At 42.2% G+C, this 24033-nt stretch overlaps 1 protein-coding gene across 12 annotated transcripts in view; it reads left to right on the forward strand.

Moving 5' to 3' along the window:
- Positions 1–24033, forward strand: part of dmd (dystrophin) — a 287948-nt gene that overhangs the window by 209165 nt on the left and 54750 nt on the right. For all 12 annotated transcript variants that reach the window (XM_026159166.1, XM_026159171.1, XM_026159168.1 and 9 more), the window contains 6 exons: positions 2390–2562; positions 2659–2815; positions 4434–4545; positions 13973–14241; positions 16334–16480; positions 18944–19007. In XM_026159166.1, coding sequence (XP_026014951.1) covers positions 2390–2562; positions 2659–2815; positions 4434–4545; positions 13973–14241; positions 16334–16480; positions 18944–19007 — 922 coding nt within the window. The remainder of the gene's footprint in view (positions 1–2389; positions 2563–2658; positions 2816–4433; positions 4546–13972; positions 14242–16333; positions 16481–18943; positions 19008–24033) is intronic.

Below are 24033 nucleotides of genomic sequence, written 5' to 3' on the forward strand. Positions count from 1 at the left end.
ACATTAAGGAAGCATTTAAGGCAACACCCTGCCCCCACCTCTGCTCGTCAGACCATTTTTCTGTTATGCTGCTTCCTGCATAGAAGTGCTTAATAATCAGAGAAAACCCCACTGTGAAGCAAGTGCTCTACAGGAGCCACAGAAGCATTAAAAGATGTATTGTATTGAATGTATTAACAGATGTGTTCAAGGCATCTGCAACTGAGTGTAGATGAGTACGCTGAGTTAGTGTCTCCATAAGTTTAGAAATATGTGGAAGATGTCTTTGTTAGATGACATTCCTGGTGACAAACTGTGGATGACCAAGGGGTGCTTGCAATGAAAGCACAAAGTGACGGTTTTAGGTGTAATGTGATATGATGGCACCCAGATCAGCAAGACCCAACTTGAACAATGCCATAAGAGCAACGAAGCATGACTTTGGTAAGAGAATACAGAAGTTCTTCCATGACCATGCAAACAAGAGACGAATGTGGCAAAGTATCAACGCCATCAAAGAGTTTAAAGCTACTCCTCCACCCTGTGTGAACAAGACAACCTTTCTGAATAAGTAAGTAAACAAACACTATGAAGGGTTGAGGCATTTAGTCATACACCTGCAAGGAACAGCGCTCTATACGACTTTGAGGAGAGGGAACGTAAGAAAAGCAGCCGGCACTGACAACACACCAGCTTGGTGTCCTGACCGACCAGCTTCAGCTCTTTTAGACATTTTTCATTTGTCCTGCATTCAGAGGAAGAATAACCTGGACCAGAAGCTGCTGCTTCTACCACCGTGTGTTTGGTACGCAGAGGCCAGGACTGAAAACAGAAAGGCTGTGCAGAGGCTAATTAACACTCCCCAAAAAAGTCATTGGCCATCCTCTGCCACCTCTGGAGGCCATTACCAGCACCTCCTGACTCCAGGGCCAACACGTTCTCACTCCCAAAGCGTAACATTTTACGCTAGGTGACAAAACGTCGACATGTTACGCCTCGAGAGTGAGAACGGGCTGCAAGGGCCATCAGATGTAACGACTTGCTTCCCGCCCACCACGGATTTGACCTGCTGCCCCCCAGATGGCGCTTCTGGTCAATGAGGTCACACACCTCCAGGACACTCGCACATGGACTCTATACTCAGACCAAGTGTTTTACACTATTTTCAAGCACTCTGTAAACTGTTCTCTAATGTGTGCCTTTTTATTGTGTGCCTCCTGTTTTGTATACATACCTCTTGTGCGTATGTAATCTAGTCTGTTATTCATTCTTGCTGTCCTGCTATTCATATTATTATTCCATGCACAGCTGGTGGTGAGCATCCACAATTTCATTCTACATATACAGTGACAATAAAAGGGGATTCCATTTGATTCTTTAAGATTGCTGCCAACATTCAAGTGCCCAAGTGCCCGTATCTTCATGACGACTGCCCCAAAGCACTCAGTCCCATTGTGATGTCCTTTGAGAGACTGGAGAACAACCACATTGTCTGTGCTGAAAACAACCAAAGAGCTCATTGTCGACTTAAGGGGAAGTCGGCACAGTCCCACACAGTCATTAACAGAACAGCAGTGGACCTGGTCAGCAGCACCAAGTTCCAGAGAGTACAGATAACAGACACTTTGTCCCGGTCACTGCACACCAGAGCTGTTGCTAGGAGAGCTCCGGACGAGGAGAGGTCACTTACCCTCTCGTATCCTTACCAGTTTCTACAAGGGTACTATAGAGAGCTTACTGACATGAATATCTGTGTGGTCAGGGGCCTGCAGTGCCGGAAATCCCTGCAGAGAGGGCTGAAGACAGCAGAGAAGATCACTGAGTCTCCACTTCCCCACTTCCAGGACATTGCAGTGAAACGTTCTCTGATCAGAACAAATGTTTCACTGTTGTTTCACATCCCCACCATGCTCCCTGCTTACATCTGGGTGAAGGGTTCTGCAGGATCCACAGCAGAACAGCAACATCTTCATTACCCCTGCTCTCGGGCTGTCACTAACCCTCACCGCCACCACCCTGGCCCCATATCGCCATATCTGTTATTTTGGTCGTTCCATCATCAAATGGATCTTTTTTCCTTTTTACTTGACAAAAGGTTGGACTGTCAAATACTAATTGGGAACATAAAGAGCTTCAGTAATGGACTGTCTGTAGGACAAAATGTACAGAAGTGAAATCACCGGAGTTTTATACATTTTGACATTACAGTGCTAAGAAATTAAAATACAAACGGTTGATGTAAATATAAATATAAATACGGTTGATATCTTGATTAACGGATCATCATCTGATTTTAAGCACCAATCAGTGAAAGTCCTGAAAGATTGCTGATGTTACCAAAAAATTCAGTGTGTGCTGTAACCGAATTTTACAGTTTTTCATGCTGTTTCTCCATTTCTGGCAATTATAGGACCTCCAAATAGAGATTGACGGCCACACAGAACTGTATCACTCCCTGGATGAAAATGGGCAGAGGATTCTTACGTCACTGGGGGACTCCGAGGATGGGGCTCTGCTCAGGAGACGTCTTGGCAACATGACCCAGCGGTGGAATGACCTGCACAACAAGACCCTCCGCATGAGGTGAGCGGTTGCAATGGTTCCAACAACGCAAAGAACTGTAAACGACTGTTGTTGAAACTACAGAGAAAGAAAAAATGTTTGTGTTTCTGTTTCAAGGGCCCACCTGGACTCAGAGATGGCCCCCTGGAAGAGGGTTCACATGTCGCTGCAAGAACTGTTGAACTGGCTAAGGTTGAAAAGTCAGCAGCTAGAGCAGGAGCGACCTGTAGGGGGGGACGTCCCGGCCGTGCAGGCTCAGCTGGACATACACCGGGTAGGAGGTGCAGCATGGTAGAACGCTCACTCAACATTGCTTCTTGGTGCAGATTGTGTTCAGCTAATTGTCAACACGACTGCCATGACTTTTCACAAACAGGAATCGACAATATATCTGCACAGGAAGTGACATCAGCACATGATAACCTTCGACAAATTGTTTTTTTAACTAAAGCTCAATCAAAATGATCAGTTTCTGCCTTTAAACAGAATTAATTAGAGAAATATTAACTCAGATTAATTCCCCTAGGCAGCACGCAGTGACATCAAAGATGTGAGTGAATAAACTCATCAACTTATAATTATAGCCTGCTTTGTAGTCAGATTTAATGATTGGAGGAAAACCCAGGATTTTAGTCTAAAATCACCTTCAGCCTTTGAGGTTGCATCAAAGTGCACTGTTCTAGTCCTAGATCACTCCACTAAAGAAGACAGGAGGGTCGTCAGGTCTAGGAACAAGAAAACGTTGAAAAGGATACAGCGTGCATATTTGCATATGTATCTTCATCTAAATGAAGATAAGTAAGCAGGCCCATTAACATGTGTATGGAGGTGGAACCAGTGAACACCTACAGGTACTACAGGTACAGGTACGGAGTTCACCTGAATGAGAGTTTGGATGGATGGACCAACAGTGATGGTGTGTACAAGAAGCTTCTCAGATCCTTTATTGGCGACTTCCTTTGCCGTTGTCTCCATCAGTGCCAGCAGGATTAACAAAATGATTCACAGAGCTGGAACCATCATTACCCAGAGTCTGGAGCCTTTTGAGTCAGTGAGGGACAGGAGATCAAACAAACAACAACAAACTGCTCTCCATCATGGCGGTCCGTCTTATCTGCCTTACACAGTTCTACTGAGGCAGGAGAGCTGGCTTCTCCTCTCAGACATCTCAAAACCCCACGTGGGCATGCAGTGTGATCCATGCGTATCAGGAGTGAAACCTCTCACTTAGGAAAGGTTTTGTAAGTGAGTGAGAAGGATGTTGCAAGTATTTTATTACCCCTCAGCTGTAAAAGGCTGATGGGGTATTGTCGTTCAACATGGATACCTGAGTTTGTGATCACTTGAGAAGGAAGTGACAGGATTTTGAAACCATAGGCACATCTAGTATGAATATCAGACAAGTTTGAATCTCAGTGATCTTGGCCTCAAGGTCAGGGGTCAGAGGTCAAGTTTTCTGAAAATCTTTTTCAGTGTGATAACCTAAGAACAAGGTGACTTAGGATTTTGAAAGTACCCTTTGCATCTACTGAGGCTGAGGGCCACCACTGGCCACTGCCTGTATTTTTAGACATTCGTATCCACAGAAAGCTTTTTGAAAGAGAAAATTATTCCATTTGTGAAGCTTTATTAATAGACTCTGTGAACAACTAATGACTTTGTGTGTGGATTGAAGCACTTGTGAGTCCTCAAAAGTTACAGACAGATCACTGCACACATGTGTTTATGCCTCTGATCGTACCCTATGCATTTGTAACCCTTTTGAGACAGATTTCTCTGTATAAAGTCACATCAAGCTCAGTCTTTTAGTCCCAGATATGACACTGAAGGGTGGAACTGACTGTCTGATGTTTAGTTTAGTACAAATGCAAAAAGTATGTGTGCTTTTACAGGGTTTCAAGAGGGAGCTGCGAGCGAAAGAGCCCGTTATGACCAAGGCTCTGGATGATGTGGGACTCTTTCTGTCTGAACTTCCACAAGACACACCGTCACCTGAGCACAGAGGTAACACACACTCATTTCACACAATTATGCTTAGAATGCTTAGAAGCTCTCCTCCACTATTCTTCCATAGCTTAAAATGTCCCCCTTCAGCACTTCATGCTTGTTTTAATGTTATACTTACTGGATGAATTAAGAATGTAAGTGCTATAAGCAGTGTGATGTTGCCTCTAATGTTTCATGTGTCTGAGCGAACACACAAACTCCCTGAGCGTCCCTTGGTCCACTGTGAGCAGCAGCAGGCATGTGCCAAGGTGTTTTTTAAACAAACATTTCAAACTATTTACAGAACAATCAGCTGTTCTGCATCAAATCTGATGCCACACAAATTATTTGTGTCGCTCCAAAAATAATTCGTGTCCACTATGAGATGAAGGAGAACAACAGCCTGATACCTGCAGGCCTGACAGCAGCAGATGTGTCACTGCTGTAACACCTGTAACACTCAGCAGGCGCCTCATTGTTCTGACACACAACACTACTGACTACACTACACACTAACTACACACTAACTACACACTGACTACACACTAACTACACACTAACTACACACTAACTACACACTCACTACACACTAACTACACGCTAACTACACGCTCACTACACGCTCACTACACACTAACTACACGCTAACTACACACTCACTACACACTAACTACACGCTCACTACACACTAACTACACACTCACTACACACTAACTACACGCTAACTACACGCTAACTACACACTCACTACACACTAACTACACACTCACTACACACTAACTACACGCTAACTACACGCTCACTACACGCTCACTACACACTAACTACACGCTAACTACACACTCACTACACACTAACTACACACTCACTACACACTAACTACACGCTAACTACACGCTCACTACACGCTCACTACACACTAACTACACACTCACTACACACTAACTACACGCTAACTACACGCTCACTACACACTCACTACACACTAACTACACACTGACTACACACTAACTACACACTAACTACACACTGACTACACACTAACTACACACTAACTACACACTAACTACACGCTCACTACACACTAACTACACACTAACTACACACTGACTACACACTGACTACACACTCACTACACACTGACTACACACTAACTACACGCTCACTACACACTAACTACACACTGACTACACACTGACTACACACTCACTACACACTGACTACACACTAACTACACACTGACTACACACTAACTACACACTGACTACACACTAACTACACACTGACTACACACTAACTACACACTAACTACACGCTCACTACACACTAACTACACACTAACTACACACTAACTACACACTGACTACACACTAACTACACACTGACTACACACTAACTACACACTAACTACACGCTCACTACACACTAACTACACACTGACTACACACTGACTACACACTCACTACACACTGACTACACACTAACTACACGCTAACTACACGCTAACTACACGCTAACTACACGCTAACTACACACTCACTACACACTAACTACACACTGACTACACACTAACTACACACTAACTACACGCTCACTACACACTAACTACACACTGACTACACACTGACTACACACTCACTACACACTAACTACACACTAACTACACACTAACTACACACTAACTACACGCTCACTACACACTAACTACACACTAACTACACACTGACTACACACTGACTACACACTCACTACACACTGACTACACACTAACTACACGCTCACTACACACTAACTACACACTAACTACACACTGACTACACACTGACTACACACTCACTACACACTGACTACACACTAACTACACACTGACTACACACTAACTACACACTGACTACACACTAACTACACACTAACTACACGCTCACTACACACTAACTACACACTAACTACACACTAACTACACACTGACTACACACTAACTACACACTGACTACACACTAACTACACACTAACTACACGCTCACTACACACTAACTACACACTGACTACACACTGACTACACACTCACTACACACTGACTACACGCTAACTACACGCTAACTACACGCTAACTACACGCTAACTACACACTCACTACACACTCACTACACACTCACTACACACTAACTACACACTAACTACACACTCACTACACGCTAACTACACGCTAACTACACGCTAACTACACACTCACTACACACTCACTACACACTAACTACACACTAACTACACACTCACTACACGCTCACTACACGCTCACTACACACTCACTACACGCTAACTACACGCTAACTACACACTCACTACACACTAACTACACACTCACTACACGCTAACTACACGCTAACTACACACTCACTACACGCTCACTACACGCTCACTACACACTCACTACACGCTAACTACACGCTAACTACACACTCACTACACACTAACTACACGCTCACTACACGCTCACTACACGCTCACTACACGCTCACTACACGCTCACTACACGCTAACTACACGCTAACTACACGCTCACTACACGCTAACTACACGCTCACTACACGCTAACTACACGCTCACTACACACTAACTACACACTAACTACACGCTCACTACACGCTGACTACACGCTAACTACACACTAACTACACACTCACTACACACTGACTACACGCTAACTACACACTGACTACACACTAACTACACAAGATTTGCGCTAAACGTCTCAAATCTCTCACATCTCAAACACGCCGTCCCTCCTAAAACTTCCCCCTCCCTAAACAACTAAAGGTCATGTTGCCATATCATTCTTTGATTGGTCCACATGGTACATTTTTCCACCAATAGGAAAGGCTGGGAGTTTTGTTTTTGTTCACAGGCTTTTGAGCGTTTTCCTTCTAAAACGCCGTTTTTACCGTTTCTTCCTGCAGTAAATATAAACAACGACAGTATTCAGGAAGAAAAACAAACATTGCAGATATTTTATCATAACTCTGGTTTTACGTGGCCGATCAACACAATTTAAAAACTGGTATAAAGTCCACACTTTGTCCGTCAGTTGTTTGTCTCTCCTGCTCACATCTCCAATGGTTGTACACGTTGTCATTAACGTGGCTTCACTCCACATCAGCCGCTTTGCTAAAACACCGGTGTCGCACATAATGACGCTGTCATAGCCTGTCAGCAACGTTGATCAGCTGCATATATACGAATGTGAATCGCATCATTGGCTGGACTGTGGGATAAGGTGGCATCGTTCTAATCCCACACGGGAGCAGCCAGTCACTGACTAACACTGCAGAACAGGATTGTTGAAGTTTTAATTTTAATTTCAATTCAGGTTAGATTTGTTTTGTGTGCAACGCAGATTTTCTGTGCGCAGAGACGTGCCAGCAGAGCGCAACTGCTCACGCACAGCTTAGAGGAAACTTGGTCCTTTGTAGGGTTTTGAATGTGAGGCTATTGTACTAAAGACACATTATATGACAGCAACCTTTTAACTTGCAATTTAAATGTGGGAATAGCTGGTTAATTATTAACAGCATTCTAACAACTGCTCGTAAAGATAAACAGACACTATTCTGCAACAATTCTGCACCATGGCAGCAATCTGGTTACTATGTGTCTTCAGCTGAAAGGTATTGCGCCCTGTTGAACTGCAAGGACAATGGTGACTTTCAGCTGCTAATCATGGGACTTCCTCTCATCCTCCCTCCTGTTATTTTAATCCATCTCAGCTATTTGATCTTGTATGAGGCAGTGGTTAGGGACATCTGAAAAGCAAGCAGTTCCATGGTTACATGTATGAAATTTTACTATGGTTTTCTAAAACACAATCCTATGTCTCCACAGTCTTGTTTGGCACATTAAATTATATTCCATCCATCCATCCATCCATCCATCCATCCATTCGCTTCCGCTTATCCTTTTCAGGGTCGCGGGGGGCGCTGGAGCCTATCCCAGCTGTCATAGGGCGAGAGGCAGGGTACACCCTGGACAGGTCGCCAGTCTGTCGCAGGGCTAACACACAGGGACAGACAACCATTCACACTCACATTCACAGCTAGTGACAATTTGGATTATCCAATTAACCTATCCCCACAAGCTGCATGTCTTTGGACGGTGGGAGGAAGCCGGAGTACCCGGAGGGAACCCACGCAAACACGGAGAGAACATGCAAACTCCACACAGAAAGACCCCGGCCTGATGGTGGAATTGAACTCAGGACCTTCTTGCTGTGCGGAAGGTCCTGAGTTCAATATATATATTTAAATTATATTCATTACTTTAATTATTAAATTAAATTGCAGCTAATGTGAAAAAGTACACTGAACAGATTGTGATAGGCAAAAGAAAATATAAGCTCAACAAATCAAAAAACATATTTAACTAGAAAAACAGCATTACCTGTCAAAAAATGCTGAAGATGTTTCCTTCAATACCAAAAAATGTTTGAAATATGCAAAGGTGACCTTGCTGAACCAGCGCAGTGACATTAGATTTCAACAATATCAGCTAGCTAAGTGTAAAAAGCAAAAGTTCTTGATGCACGCTCAAATATCCAGGTAAGTAAATCCCAAAGGTTGATTCACTGCTTCTGAGATGTCTTTTGCCATCTTACAATGCTGTGATTGCAGCCATTCCCCAACTCTCTGTGAATGGGACTCAGTGATCAGTGGTCTTTGATCAGTGGTTGTTGATTAATGGTCGTGAGAATTTGCATATCAATCATCAAGGAACTGACCATTGTTCCTTCAGTGGGCTGGTTTCAGTCATTGATGTAAATGTGCTGTTTATAATATTGAAACCTGCAGTCAGCTGAGACTGAAGACGTCACCTGATGATGACGAAACGTTTCTCCTACTGAAAACATCCAGATGAACAGAATCAACCTTTTTGGGAGCAGAACCAAAACTATATTGGACTAAATATACCACTAAATAAAGCATGTAGAATATTTCTCTAAATAAACCAAATGACCTAAATATGAGTGGCATTTTCTAAAAAAACAAAATTGGAGCTGAAGAGCATCACAGTGTAGACGTCCTTGATCTTAAATGAGTTTGCCTGCATGGGGGTGAATGGGATTACTTCAACATAAGGTTAATGAACTCAACCAACGTTTAATAAAGAGATGAAAACATGGCAATATAAGAATAACATGGTTCAATAAAACTATGAAAATGTTCTGAATTATGAAAAATCAGAGTCTGAAAGTGTCTAAAAATTATTTGAAATTATAAAATGAAAAACTGGGAGCTGAAATGTAATTAAGCAGGTAGAGATCGCAATAATCATTCCAATAATATTGAGGTTTGACACAGTCTCCAGGCGCAGGTGTGGGCAGGGTGTGGGGCCCGGCTGAAAAGGGTGAGATGCCCTGGCCAGAGTAAGCTGAATAAACTGTAACTGTATGAAAACATACTTAGCTGAACATGTGTTGGGACCAGTTTAAAGTTTGATTTTTATTTTTCTAGCTGAACCTCCTAAGACCCGAACTCTTCCACAGCAGCATTTTTGATTTCTCTTTGATATTTGGGCTGATTTGGACCCGATGAATGTAAAAGCAAAGAATGACCAGATTCTTTTTTACCTGATTTTTGTTTCTAAGAAAAATAAGAGCCACATATGAGGATATTTGTTTAAAATTTCGATTGAACAGTAGCAGTATAATGTCCTCGTAAGTGGATATCAGGCCCTTGTAGAGCAAAATTGAGTATTTTGGTCTAAATAACCCAAAATGTGACGTCCACATATGTGGACGGCAGGTCCTAGGAGGTTAAAGTAATCTGAACTAGATAACTTTCAATGTTGAGTGTGTTTGATGAGGATTTTAAGCGTTCACCATTCATTTCAGTGTAAAACAAACAAACAAATATTTTAAAACATATAAAAGTTAAAGAAAACAGAAGTAATAGAATACTTGTCCACAAAAAGCTGAATGTGTTGATACCAAAATGGTTTCTGTTGCTCTTCCGTACATAACAACATTAATGCTTAATCAGCGTTCACATTAATCGGCGTTCACATTAATCAGCGTTCACATTAATCAGCATTCCAAAATTTGGTTTTGAGATCTTTAGGTTTGCAAGAATGTTCTAACATTGTCATTTCTCACTTGTGGAAATCCCACACAGAAGAGTTGAAGCTGCAATAGCTGCAAAGGTGGGCTCACATCATTTTAAACCCTGTGGATTAAGCATGAGATGGCGCTCAAGTTCACAAGTTTATGAAAGTAAAGGAGCTTATACTTATGGCAGTAGAGTGTAATCCACTTATTGGACGCCCACAAACACCTGCTCACAGAAGGACTGATTAAGTATCATATCAGAATTTTATGATCAACTTACATCCTGTTAATCAGATCACGGTAGAAGCTAAAATGCAGCAGAGGATTGGGAATCAGCTTTATCTCATACAGCGACTGTGAATGTGTGGAAGCAGCCTAATGCTACAGTCCCACTAAGAAATACAAGCGAATACAAATATTTGGCTGCCAGCTGAGTGTTGCTCAGAGACATGTTGCCTTTAGTGACGAGACATCGAGACAGCTCCGGTGTGTCCTCGCTGTCTTTGAGGAAAAGCTCTTCTGCTTCTCCTTGATTACGTGGATCGGGTCTCTTCTCCTGTAAAGCTCAGGACCTTCTCTACATCTTCCATGGCCTCTGTTGCGCTGTTGTAAGTTACGGTGCCGTCACTGAGTTTTGCTGGTGGGGGGTCTGAAAGTGGCCTTTCTTTTCTGCTGAGCGTCAGTGGGGTTAGTCATGGTCAAAGTTAATTCTCACTCCTCTCAGAAAAAACTCTCAGAGCACCAGTTCTTTAACACTGTGCTGTAGAAAGTAAATTACTGTTGAGTGGGGCCTGGTTTCTGCGGTGGCTCTGTGACATCTTAAAGAAAACTCCCATTTAATAAAAGTTTCTAAAACCCCGTCAGGTTGTTCCATTCAGTGTCTCCAGGCACTACGATACACGAATATTGTTTCTACGTGATCGGGCTTTCAGCTCTGTCAGTTTCGTTTGTATATTTTCTTGAGCTTGAATAGCTTGAAGCAGAACATCTTCCTCCACCTCTCCTTTCTGCCCAATCCACTCTGATTGTCTGGCTCTTTAAGTGTTTGACAGTGGTGTTAAATATCTTTTGTGAAACATGTAAGATCTGTGGCGAAGGCATCACTTTTCAGGCCTGTTTTCATACCCAGCCTGGTAGCTTGTAGCTCTTCATGGACAGATTAAGCCAATATTTCTAATAACAAGGGTCATATTTTACAATATATTTAATTCTACCTGTAAAAAGTCCACATGGCAGTTTAAGTATTCACAAGTTAAAGTATTTATTAGGGGTGCAACAATACTCGTATCGATATTGAACCGTTCGATACAGTGCTTTCGGTTCAGTACGCATATGTATCGAACAATATTTGTAATTTATTTTATCAACTTTCCTTCTGACGATGCTGTCTGTGTTGAGCGCTCAGTGAATCTGTGTTCGACTACTCCGCCTAGGCTGCACTGTCCAGCGCAGATCCACTGAGCGTTCAACACAGACAGCATAGTCAGAAGGAAGAGCGCAGGGCAACGAGATTTACGCTGACAGCACTAGTGGGAACACAACGAATATGACTGCACATTTACGCCGACATCATCCTAGTGCAAAGACAAGTGGAAGCAGACAAAAACAACAAGCATGCATGCTACAAACTTTACCCGAGTCATTTAGACAGCCGTTAGCACAGGATTCTCCTTATGGGGACCTGATATGTTTAATATTGTGGCAAGCTCAGACAAGGAGGAGATGGAGGTATCGTTTGGTCTTGCTTCCCGTGAGCTAGCCAGGGAGCACAGCCGTTTATTGACATCTGCAGAAGAACACTGCCGCTAGCTAACTGCTCAGCGCGGCAACCGCACAGCAACAACAACACCACACAGGGCGCCCTCTGACCCCGGATGGACACACCGTCGCAGCGAGAGGGCGTCACCCGTCACTATGGCAACATAAACAAAACATAACTGTACAAACAGAACCCCGAACAGCCCTGACCCGCTACAATATGCTGCTGAGAATATAGCCCAGAAGAAGCGGATAGTATAGCTTTTATTTTGAAAGAGCCATTTCTCTGTAATAAACTCTCTTTTCCAAAGATGAGGGATTCCTCCATCAGATATTAATTTTTTAAATTACTTTTGTTTCAGCAACATTAAATTTAAAAACTGTACTTTTGAGTTAAAATATATATTTATAAGTTTAATAAATGACAAATTAAAAAGGCATGAACATTTTTTTGTATCGAAAAAATATCGAACCGTGACACCAAAATATCGAACCGAACCGTGAATTTTGTGTATCGTTGCACCCCTAGTATTTATATAACTTTTCTGATAAGACATGCATATTTATGCGTAGTGCTATGAGTGCCAGACTCTTAGTTGTAACACATCATTATTATGGTGTAGTTTTCACCTGAGAAAGGCATTAATCACCTCCTTATCTGCTTTGAGTTGACCGACTGGGCTTGGAAGACACGTTTACTCTGCTTATTCATAATTCCTTTAAACATGAGTACTGTGACCATTCTTACATTAAGCCAATATGAACATTTTCCTGCCTACATCTAGACTCTCTATATATATAGTCTGATAACTAGATAGAGGGAATTACTGTAACCTAAATTGCACATTTGTTCTCTTATTTTGGCTGTTTGATGAATCAGAGCTGTTCAGGTGGTTGTACTGTTGGTTTCAGGGATATTACTCTGGCTTCTAGTTGAATATCAAATCCTCCAGTGACTCACGCTGGATTTCTGATAAATCCGTTGCGGTCTGTGCGTCTGACCCCGTCTTGTATGGCACAACCCGTGACAACCGTAAAAACCAAGCTGGTGGTTTGTGCAGAGTGAGAGAGACGGTCTGAGCCTGTGATCCTGGCTCAGGGTTAATGAACCCTAACTTACAGATAACTCTCTGCACACATTCAAATCACTGATTGATCACAAATCTGTCATGTTAGAAGTTTAGGGAAAGTCACATCGTTTTGTCTTATAATGACTCACAAGACAAGACTCACGAGTCATTAATATACATCATTTATTTACACGTTCACAAATCTGATGACAGCAGCTTTCTGCATACACATTTACAAATCTTATTACACACACAGATTTGAATAAGCAGAAACAACTCAGTGCACACGCACAACTCCCCACACAGACTGAAATACACATGTGCATTGAAATATACACATGCTTGTATTTGTAATCTAGTGGACTCAGCCATAAGTAACTCCAGGCACTTGACATTGTTATAGTATATCAATTTTGAAATAGTAGCCCTACCATACGCTGACAGACCGAAGGCCTTTTAGATTACTGCATGGTGTGTGACATTTGCTTATTTCTGCATTTATTCTTTGCATAACCTTCAGATATCAGCCCAGAGGAGCGCGCACACAACGTGGGGCGAATCCTGCGTAAGGAGGCAGACGATATGATGAACAAATGGGACCAGCTCAACACTGACTCAGATGACTGGCAGAGGAGATTAGAGTTGGCCCTTGACCAACTGATGGAGCTGGAGAAGGCGGAGGACCTGCTGGATGGAAAGCTGAGCCGGGCAGAAATGGTAAAGGATGCGTGGGAACCTGTAGAAGACCTCGTGATTGACTTGCTACCAGACCATATCGACAGAGTCAAGGTGAGAATCAGTGACCCTCACGTTAGATATAGTATTCTGTTTCACACCCACAGACAGTGTAAAACATTAATAAAACAAGCCAACAGTTTCCTTAAACGAGATAACAGGAAGAGATGTAATTAGGTTGGGAGTGCTTGTTACACCTTGTGAGATCCAAGGTTCAGCCCAGGCTATTTCCTTCTACATTACCCTCTGATGCTTTCGATTAGTGTTAATCATGAACATAACACTATGAGGATTTTTCCATTTTTGCTCTTGTTAAAAAATGTTCTCCCCAAATCTTAACAATCAAAGACAAAGAAGATAATCATTCTAATTGATAGGCATTAAAAACTTTTGGTTTGACTTTTTATACATTTTGCTGGATTTGTAAAGTAGGCTCATCCGGGACTTACTGTAGAGATAATTATTGATATCCTGACTTAAATCGCCTTGAATCTTTACTGACTTTGGAAAGGAAGATCAAGATCCCTTTTTTTTATATGAGTTTAGCTTAGAAAAATAATTAAAAGCTCCAGCCATCCATTCATTTTCCAACGCTTATCTGTGGCTGGACAATGAGGACAGCAGTTTAAGCAGAGAAGCCCACGCCCGCCTCTCACCTTGTTCAGCTCATCCAGGAAGATAGAGACATGTTCCCAGATCAGCATAAAGCATGCCAGAGAGCCTCCTTCCAGTAGGACACGCCTGTAACACCTTATCATTGGGTCAGATACCCAAAACCACCTCAAATGACTCCTTGCTAGGGATGGGTACCGGTGTCCGGTGCCATAAACGGTAGTAACCAGACCGAAAAGCAGCGCACATTTCGGTGCTTTATTTCGATGCTTTTTTTTTTCCTGAGCTGTGATACACTTCTAGCCAATCACTTTACGTTTCCCAGGATAGTAGGCGGGGCCAGGTACGTACGTTCTTTTAGAGCAGAGCTACAGATTAAAAATGCCCAAGGCGAAGCGGTCAAAGTCTGGCTGTACTTCACAGCAAAATATGCAAACTCAGCAGCAACAAGTGCTTTAAGCTGATACTGTGATGCTGTCAAAGGAGGTAACTCCTCGAATCCGATGAAACACCTGGCGACGCATAGCGTTTTTTTTAAAAGCCGAGAAATGCGCCGTATTTGGTAGCTTGCTGCGAGACCTCACACTGTGCACGTCGGGTGGGTTGCCTGTTATCGGACCCGGAGTTAGCAACATCCCCCAAAAACCCGAAGAATAGAGTCCTGGCCCCTAGCCCCGCCAGTGTAGCAGAAATGATGAGGATGATGATGCAGCAGCAGCCGTTCTTCTCTGCGTGAGTAGCTTAATGTTGTTCGTGTGTAATTTACGTTGAGTAGGCTAACCACGTTATTACATTAATGCATGTAAGGTGAACTAGCAAACATCATCATAGCTACATGCAGCTGTCTTCTTGTTTGATGGCAGATACTCCCTTCACCCTGGCTAAAAAGGCTAAAATGACCAAAGAAAAAGTGGAAAACAGTTAAACATGAGAGGTTTTTGGACAAAGTTTGTGTTTTTTCCATTGTTTAAGCACTGCTTCCAGCCAAGAGTGATACCATATATGCCCCATAGCTGCAGTAAAGGCTAACATTGTTATCTTTTTACAAAAAACAGCTGAACATGAGAGGTTTTAGGACAAAGTTTGTGTTCTCCATTCTTTAAGCACCGGTTTGAGCACCGTTTAAGCACCGGCACCGTTTCAAAAGTACCGATTTGGCACCGGTATCAGATAAAACCTAAACGATACCCATCCCTACTCCTTGCAATGTTGAGCTCCACTCTGTCTCTTCCAAATGACTCAACTCCTCACCCTTTCAAGAGTGCAGAGCCATCCTTCAGATGGCTAGACTGTTTGCATCTACCCAGAGCTCATAACAATGGATGAGAGTAGGAGTCTTTCCCCTTATTCCCAAATTCAGCTTCCTATATGGATCTTTGAAATATTCCTTCACCTGAGTCCATCGTCGATTTCCATGTCCTACATTAAAGAATCAACAAACTGGGTTTTATGTGACAGCTGCATTAGTTTCTCACTGTCACATGTAAAGGTTTTGGTGTGTTTATTTCAATGCATATATGTGCTTATGTTGCAGGAGTTTCAGGAAGAAATTGCACAGATTAAGGACGATGTGACGCATGTGAACGAATTAGCATCCACTTTCAATCTGCCTGATATCCAGTTATCATCCAGGAACCTGGAACGCATCGAAGATCTGAATACACGCTGGAGCTTGCTCCAGGTAAACACAAATGCACACATACACATACTTACACAAATGTAGAAGCAATAAAAATGAGATACACTCACGCCACGACAAATATTGCAAATATCAAATGATAGTTTGTATCCAAATATCAAGTCGCATTTGACCAGTGATCTCACTTTTAAATTTGCCTTTTTTCAATTTGAACCAAAAATGTATTATATTTTTAAGGAAAGTATTATATATCACTACTGTACTAACCTGAGTATAATAAGCTGAAGTTATTCATGTCCCACTTGGCGAAAGTTTGGTTTCAGTTCACTCTGCCCAGACTGGGCTGCAGCTCAAGCCTGTTTCTTCAGCCATATCTATTAAGCCCAGTTTCTAGACATCACCTGAATGGTGATTTTGTGGCCAGTGGCAGAGGCCCTTCAGTGGTTTGGCTGGGGGCTGGTGATGGCAGTGAAGACCCTCTGGTGGCATGGCTGATGATGGAGACAAAGGCCCTTGGGTGGCATCAATCAATCAATCAATCTTTATTTATAAAGCACTTTTCATACAGAAAAAATGTAGCACAAAGTGCTTTACATAGTTAAAAGCAGCCCACCCCACCCTCCAACTCACTCCCCACACTCTCAATACACATATATCCCCCCACCCACACACACATACACACACGCGCACACTTAAAGAGTAAAAATTGGGCTGGGCTCGCATGAGCCAAGTGAGGAAACACTATAACAGAGAGCCGTCTGCACCGGGAGCCGGTCACAGACCGCAGCCTCCGGGCTGGGCACACAGCAGGAGGGAGGCAAAGGAGCCCCCCAGCCAGGCTGAGAGGACCCCAGAGACCCAGCAGCCACGGTCAATAACAGCCCCGGTGCAGAGAGCGCCCTCCGAGGAAACACTGGAGATATGACGCAATACGATATATACAGGGTAAAATGATAAAATAAATAAGAACAGGATACAATATAAATATAAATATAAATAGAGTAAGAAGATTAAAAAATGAATAAGAATAAAATCAATAAATATTAGGTAAAGCCTAAATTAATAATAGAATAACAGGATAGAATAAATAAGCATAAAATAAATAAACGCTAAGTAAAAGCTAAATTAAAAAGGTGGGTCTTGAGCCTGTTCTTAAAAACATGTATGTTCTCTGCGGCCCTGAGCTCCTCCGGCAGGCTGTTCCACAGACGAGGATCATACCACTGAAAAGCTGCCTCTCCGTGAGTATGTGTCCTGACTTTAGGGACAATCAAAAGGCCAGTACCAGAGGACCTCAGGGTCCGCGAGGGTTCGTATGGTAAAAGCAGATCTGAGAGATAAGAAGGCCCAAGACCATTAAGACATTTAAAAACCAATAAAAGAACTTTAAAATCGATCCTGAAACACACGGGGAGCCAGTGCAGCATGGTGGCAAGGACCCTCTGGATGCATTGCCAGTCTGATAATGTCAGCGCTGATTGGACAACTCTGGTATCAGTGGCAAGAACCGTCTTGTGGCTTGGCTGGAGACTAGTGTCGGTGGGGGTGATGGGATGTCTCTGGAGGCTGGTGACAAAATAGATGTGACCCTCAGCAGGCGACCAGCAGTGGAGACAGAGACCATCAGGATTGGGTGGCACTGGACCCTTGGACTATGACTTAAACTCACACATAGCCAGCGAAGGACGCATGGGCTCCAGTTAAGGCTCAGGGAGCTGCCATAAATCAACAACAGTCCTGGTTATGACAACACATATGGAGCTACATTATAGCTACAGATATTGCAATGCTGTTTAAACCAAAGCACCTCAGCCAGTTTTATTATCTAAGCTTCTGCAATGGAGTCTGATGTCTCACTCACATTTCTTCTTGTTGCATGTTGAAGCTCTGCTGAACCTTGTTAAGATCCAACCAAGCAAAATATGATTTTTTGCTATTTTTCAGGTGGTCTTAAACGTTTAAACGGGGCTGTATTATTCTATAAAGCTAGCATGCACATTATAACTATATACCCATAAACACTAGTCTATAACTAAACACCTAAAAGTAAAAAAAAATCAACTCAAAGCAGTAGAAAGAAAGCCACAAGTAATCCAAGCTAAAGCTTAAATTACATTTATTGGCTGTCTGTTCCCCAGATTTTATCTGTGACTGGAAAATACTAACAGCAATATCATGTTTAGTTTTACTCTTCCACATAACTAAATGAAGCAGTGGCCTAATCCAGAGTAGGACGATCCATACGTGCCCGAGCTCTTTGCAGCAAGTAATTTATGTCTGTTAGCTGCTGTGGGAACTGATCTAAGGGTTAAGTCTGGGGCCAGCCTAACCCAAAATCTAATTTAACATTGGTTTTCTGCATGTCCCCACTGGTATTAGTTGGTTAAACTGATGAGGTTAAATTGATTTAAAATTACATTATTAATGATGTTGATTCATATAGAGATTTTAATAGTAGAACAAATATACACACGTTTGTTAATGTGTTTTTCTCCCCTCTCACAGATCTCCATCAACGAGCATCTCAAGCAGCTGACAGATGCTCATGGGGATTTTGGCCTTACACATGGTAACTATACTGCTTATTTAGTAGTACTTACCAGCAACCATGAGACGTGTGTGTGTGTGTGTGTGTGTGTGTGTGTGTGTGTGTGTGTGTGTGTGTGTGTGTGTGTGTGTGTGTGTGTGTGTGTGTGTGTGTGTGTGTGTGAAAATAAAATGATTTGAACTAATGATGACAGCAGTGTCACAAAATAAACGATGGGGGTAACAAAGCTCTCCTTTGACTGGATCGCTGTCTAGTTCTGTTCAACTTTTTGATTTCAGCTTCATCATGCGGTGCCAGCATGACCCAAGCTTGTGACGCAAGCTCTGTGCTCTCTGATGTCATTCAGTCATAACAGAAGTGCAAAGTGGCTAAACATTCAAAATGTAAAAAAAGAAAAGAAAACTTAAGATCTAATCAGAAGTATAAGTGAGAGTGTAGGGAGACGCATGTTGGAGTCTTCTTCATGAGTGAAGGAAGAGTGGAACACAAGATATTTATTATTTGTAATAAATGAGCTAAGAGAACAGAAGATGCTTCAAAAGTGCTTTTTTGATCATGTTGGAAGTCCAGCATTTCACTTGCAATTACCATTCTGTTACTTTAACATAATCTCAGGATTAACTAAGAAGACCTCAATGCAAGAATAACGGATCTTTAATATTTCCATGTACATGAAATGCACTCTATTACATATTTACAAGGCATTCATTTTATAACTAATCAACCTTAGACTAGCTCAACCAGATCATGAGCCAAAGTTCAGCCAGCAAGCTGATCTAATTATATCTACTGGCTACAAAAGCTATTAGCAGGCAGCAGTCGTTAGGTAGAAACAAAAAGGCCGTTTTTGTCACTGATTTGGAGAGCAAAATGAGAAAAAATATAATGACAGCTGGCCGGCTGTAGGGATGGGAATCGAGAACCAGTTCTTGATAGTTCAATTCCTCTGTTAGTCTGCTTCCCTATCGATTCCACTTATCGGTTCCACTTGCAGTTGGGCTTCCATCAGTTGAGTTCCGTTTGTGATGTTGGAGAAGGGAAATAGTAGTGTGGTCTACATCGTGGATATGGACAATACTTTTTGTTTTGTTTTGCACAAAATAACCAGAGTGCGATGGTAAAGCGGAAACTGCATCCATAGCAGACACAACTGCATTATGCTGCTAACACAACTTTGGTTCTTTGCTAAGCTAGCCAAGAACCCAGAGTGATGTTAAAGCTATGTGAATGCTGACCCCAGCTCAACAGCAACATCCTGAACTTCAACAGGTAACAATCGGATGAGCAATCAGGCTTCAACCTCCGTTTCTACCTGTTTATGTCTCTATAGCAGAATCACTGTGGTCATTGCTTTAAAGTCTCTTTGTGCTGAATTTCATCTTTGCTTTGTGCCGTCGGCTTTGTGTTCATACCTGAATACTAAGCGAAAGATTATATGTGTGTCCTAATTAAGATAGAGATTTATGCTGGTGTATGGGACTGTAGCCTAGAGGTTTATATTTTTAACTGGTCATTATGAGACAATGCATTTCAGTTCTTTTTGCAGAGAAACAAAAAAGTAATGCAATTAGTAGCGTAATGAAATCATTTCTCCTGAGAGTAATTAAGAAATATGCAGATTTCTTTTAAGGAAAGTTCTCTGTGGATGTGTGATACATTACTTTTTTATCTCACGAAAGGGGAAATGCCTTAAACATGTACAAACATTGTCCCTCACAGCATGCACTTAACACAAATGTAATGTCTTTGATATCCTGCTTAGTGGTGATGGTGACTCCTTGAGAACTAAGTGAGAATCGATAAGAGAATCGATAAGGTATTGAAGTGATAAGCGATCAATAATCTGAATCCTAAACTCTTATCAGTTCCCATACCGAGTAGGCTATCTTTCCAAATCTTAATCTGGACTAAAATGAAAATGGCTAGAGCCGGCCCTACTGTCTGAGCTATGGGGCTTATTTGGTCATATGCATAAGATCAGGCACTTTTTGTTTTTAATTACTTTCTTTGTTTGTTTTTTAATTGCTATTTGTTTCATGCGTTTCTGTCATTGCGCTAGTAGATGAAATATAAATGTGTAAGTGCTTAAAGTGACACTGTCAGCAAATTAACCGTGTTTTACAAAACTAAAACTCAAGTTTTCAGAAAGAATATCTAAAAATGTTCCTAATTAAATGTAAAACACACGCATTTCTGGAATGATTTTTTAATAGTTTTTCCACCTCTGTCCACTCTGAGTGACATGATAAAAAACAGAAAAATAAATTAAATGGAAATTTAAATTTAATTGATAAAAAGCAAAAATAATGTGCAAATAAAATATGACAATATCAAAGATAAAAACATTGTTACAACATGTAAAGGGCCGTGACATATAGCATTGAAACAAATCATTTAACAGTACTGCCTGAAAATCTTTGTGTCTGACCATTTTTTCATAATGATTATTAATAATAATAATAATAATAATAATAATGGAAATAATAACAATGTCTCTTCACACCACTGGGAAATACATTTCATTACAGTAGATGTCTTCCTGGAAGTTTTGTAACAAAATTAGTTTTTTTTTTAAAGTTCAAAGAACCCACAGCAGTAGGTACACAAACAGCCAGAGGCAGACAGAGAAAGGTCCAGGAGACAAACACAAAGAAAAATTCAATAAAGATGAATATCCATTGACCCCCCCCCCCAAAGTGCAGATGAATGGATTCTCCCCAGAACCAAGAGCGACCCCCGACCCACCAGCCAGCTCCAGCCCCAGGAGGGTGCAGGAAACAGGGGTGTAGAAAGTCCATTTTAATTTCAAATGGTCTAATGTAATTAGAAGACAGTTTCTTTGATTCAGCATGGATGGGTAGAAATTGAGTGGACAGGCCAGGACGGTAGGCGGGTACTAGGATTCTGTTGCGATTGGTAAGACATTTATTTTACTCCTTGTTCCTTAGCAGGGTGGCTGCAGGACTTGGTCTGGGTGCAGACAGAGGACCCAGAAACATATTCAGTGACATGCATTATAAGAGAAGGGCACCAGAACAGATGTTGCAGGAAGGAAATGGATTTAGGTTTTGGCCGTGTGTGAAATACCTTAGACCAGGGGTCGGCAAGCTGCGGCTCTGGAGCCACATGCGGCTCTTTAGTTCTTATACTGCGGCTCTGCGTGGTTTGGGAAAATAAATTAGAAGCTATTAGCTGAAGTGTATTTTATTTATGTTCTTTTTTAACTTGTAGTTCTAAACTGGAAGATTATTGTGATATTGAAATATAAAAATGAAATTATATTATATTATTTTTTCATCACTCAAAATAAGCATCACACTCGTGGAAGCGGTGTACCCGCCGAAACGCCGTGCATTTATCGAGACTTTCAACCCCAGGTAGGTCAGTTATGGATCTTTGGATCCACATTATGTCAGCAGCTCCACCGTGAACTATGGTAAATGGCCTGTATTTATATAGCGCTTTACTAGTCTCTAAGAACCCCAAAGCGCTTTACATATCCAGTCATCCACCCATTCACACACACATTCACACACTGGTGATGGCAGCTACATTGTAGCCACAGCCACCCTGGGGCGCACTGACAGAGGCGAGGCTGCCGGACACTGGCGCCACCGGGCCCTCTGACCACCACCAGTAGGCAACGGGTGAAGTGTCTTGCCCAAGGACACAACGACCGAGACTGTCCAAGCCGGGGCTCGAACCGGCAACCTTCCGATTACAAGGCGAACTATGTTAAAACAAACACGCTCGCGCCTCACAGACGACAGCTTACAGTCCTGTAAAGATGAAAGTGACTTCGTACAGCCCCGACCTGCAGACGCTGTGCGCAGAGGTTCAGGAGCAGAAGTCCCGTTGTAAACATGTCACGGCAGACCCGACGATGTTTGCATGAACACGCTTTTCAGCTTCTCTTTATTGACCACTTTTCACACACGGCTGCTGTACGCACACAGCCGGCTGTAGCTTTGCAGCTCACAGCCCGACACACACCAACACAACAGCACAGACGTTAAGGCGGCGAGGCGTGATTGCGGGTGCAGATCAGGTGCGTCCGCCTCCCCTGCAGCGGCGCTGCAGACCACGCCCCGCCACACACATTAACCAGGTAAAATACATATTTAGGCAGAATTTTGCAAATATCTATTTTGCATCTTTCAGCAGCATAGAGCTTTTTTTCCAATTATTTTTTAAAAGTCAGGTCAAGGCTCCAAAAGCACAAAGGTGATATAAGGGTGGCTCACAACAGTTTTTGTTTGCTGGATCATTTTAGTTCAGCTGGGTGTCTTTCCTTTGGTTATATTTCTTTAAGAGTTCAAAATGTGTTCATTACATAAATAAAATGTAATTTTCTCTGTAGCACTTCATGGATTTCATAAGCAACACACCTTAGTTGTTCACACAAAGCATAAAGGTAAAAAAAAACAATATATAAAAAGTATTTGTGGCTCCCAGTGTTTTCTTTTGCGTGGAAACTGGGTCCAAATGGCTCTCTGGGTCTTAAAGGCTGCTGACCCCTGCCTTAGACGGACTGAAGTGGGCACATAGAAGTGACCAGGACAGGCCAGGACAGTAGACGGGTGCTGGGATCGACCGGTAAATCAGAAGTTCTGCTTTTATCTCTCTACCAAAACGGTACAGTGCAGTGTCCATATCATTTCAACTACAGCCCCAGTTCATCAGTCAGTCTCCCACTCCCTTCTCTTCTCACTCGTTCGTACTCCATTTGGGGCAGCAACTCATGCCCGGCCCAGAATAGGAACTCCACCCATCTTTTCTGATCTTCAGAAGTCCATATATGCAAGATAAATGGTAAATTGACTGGATTTTATAGCACTTTTCAAACTCAATCACTCACTTTATACATCATTTACTCATTTTCACCCATTCATAAAAGCATTTTTTCTACCTAACGTTCACACACATTCACACTCCAATGATAACATTTGATAATCAGAGTTTAGAACAGCAGTGCATCTTCCTACCTTCAGCTAGTAGCTCAAGAAGGAGAGATCATTTGAAAGATTTAAACATGATTTACTGAGAT

Source organism: Astatotilapia calliptera, chromosome 23, assembly GCF_900246225.1.
Source record: "Astatotilapia calliptera chromosome 23, fAstCal1.2, whole genome shotgun sequence".
NCBI classification, from domain to species: domain Eukaryota; kingdom Metazoa; phylum Chordata; class Actinopteri; order Cichliformes; family Cichlidae; genus Astatotilapia; species Astatotilapia calliptera.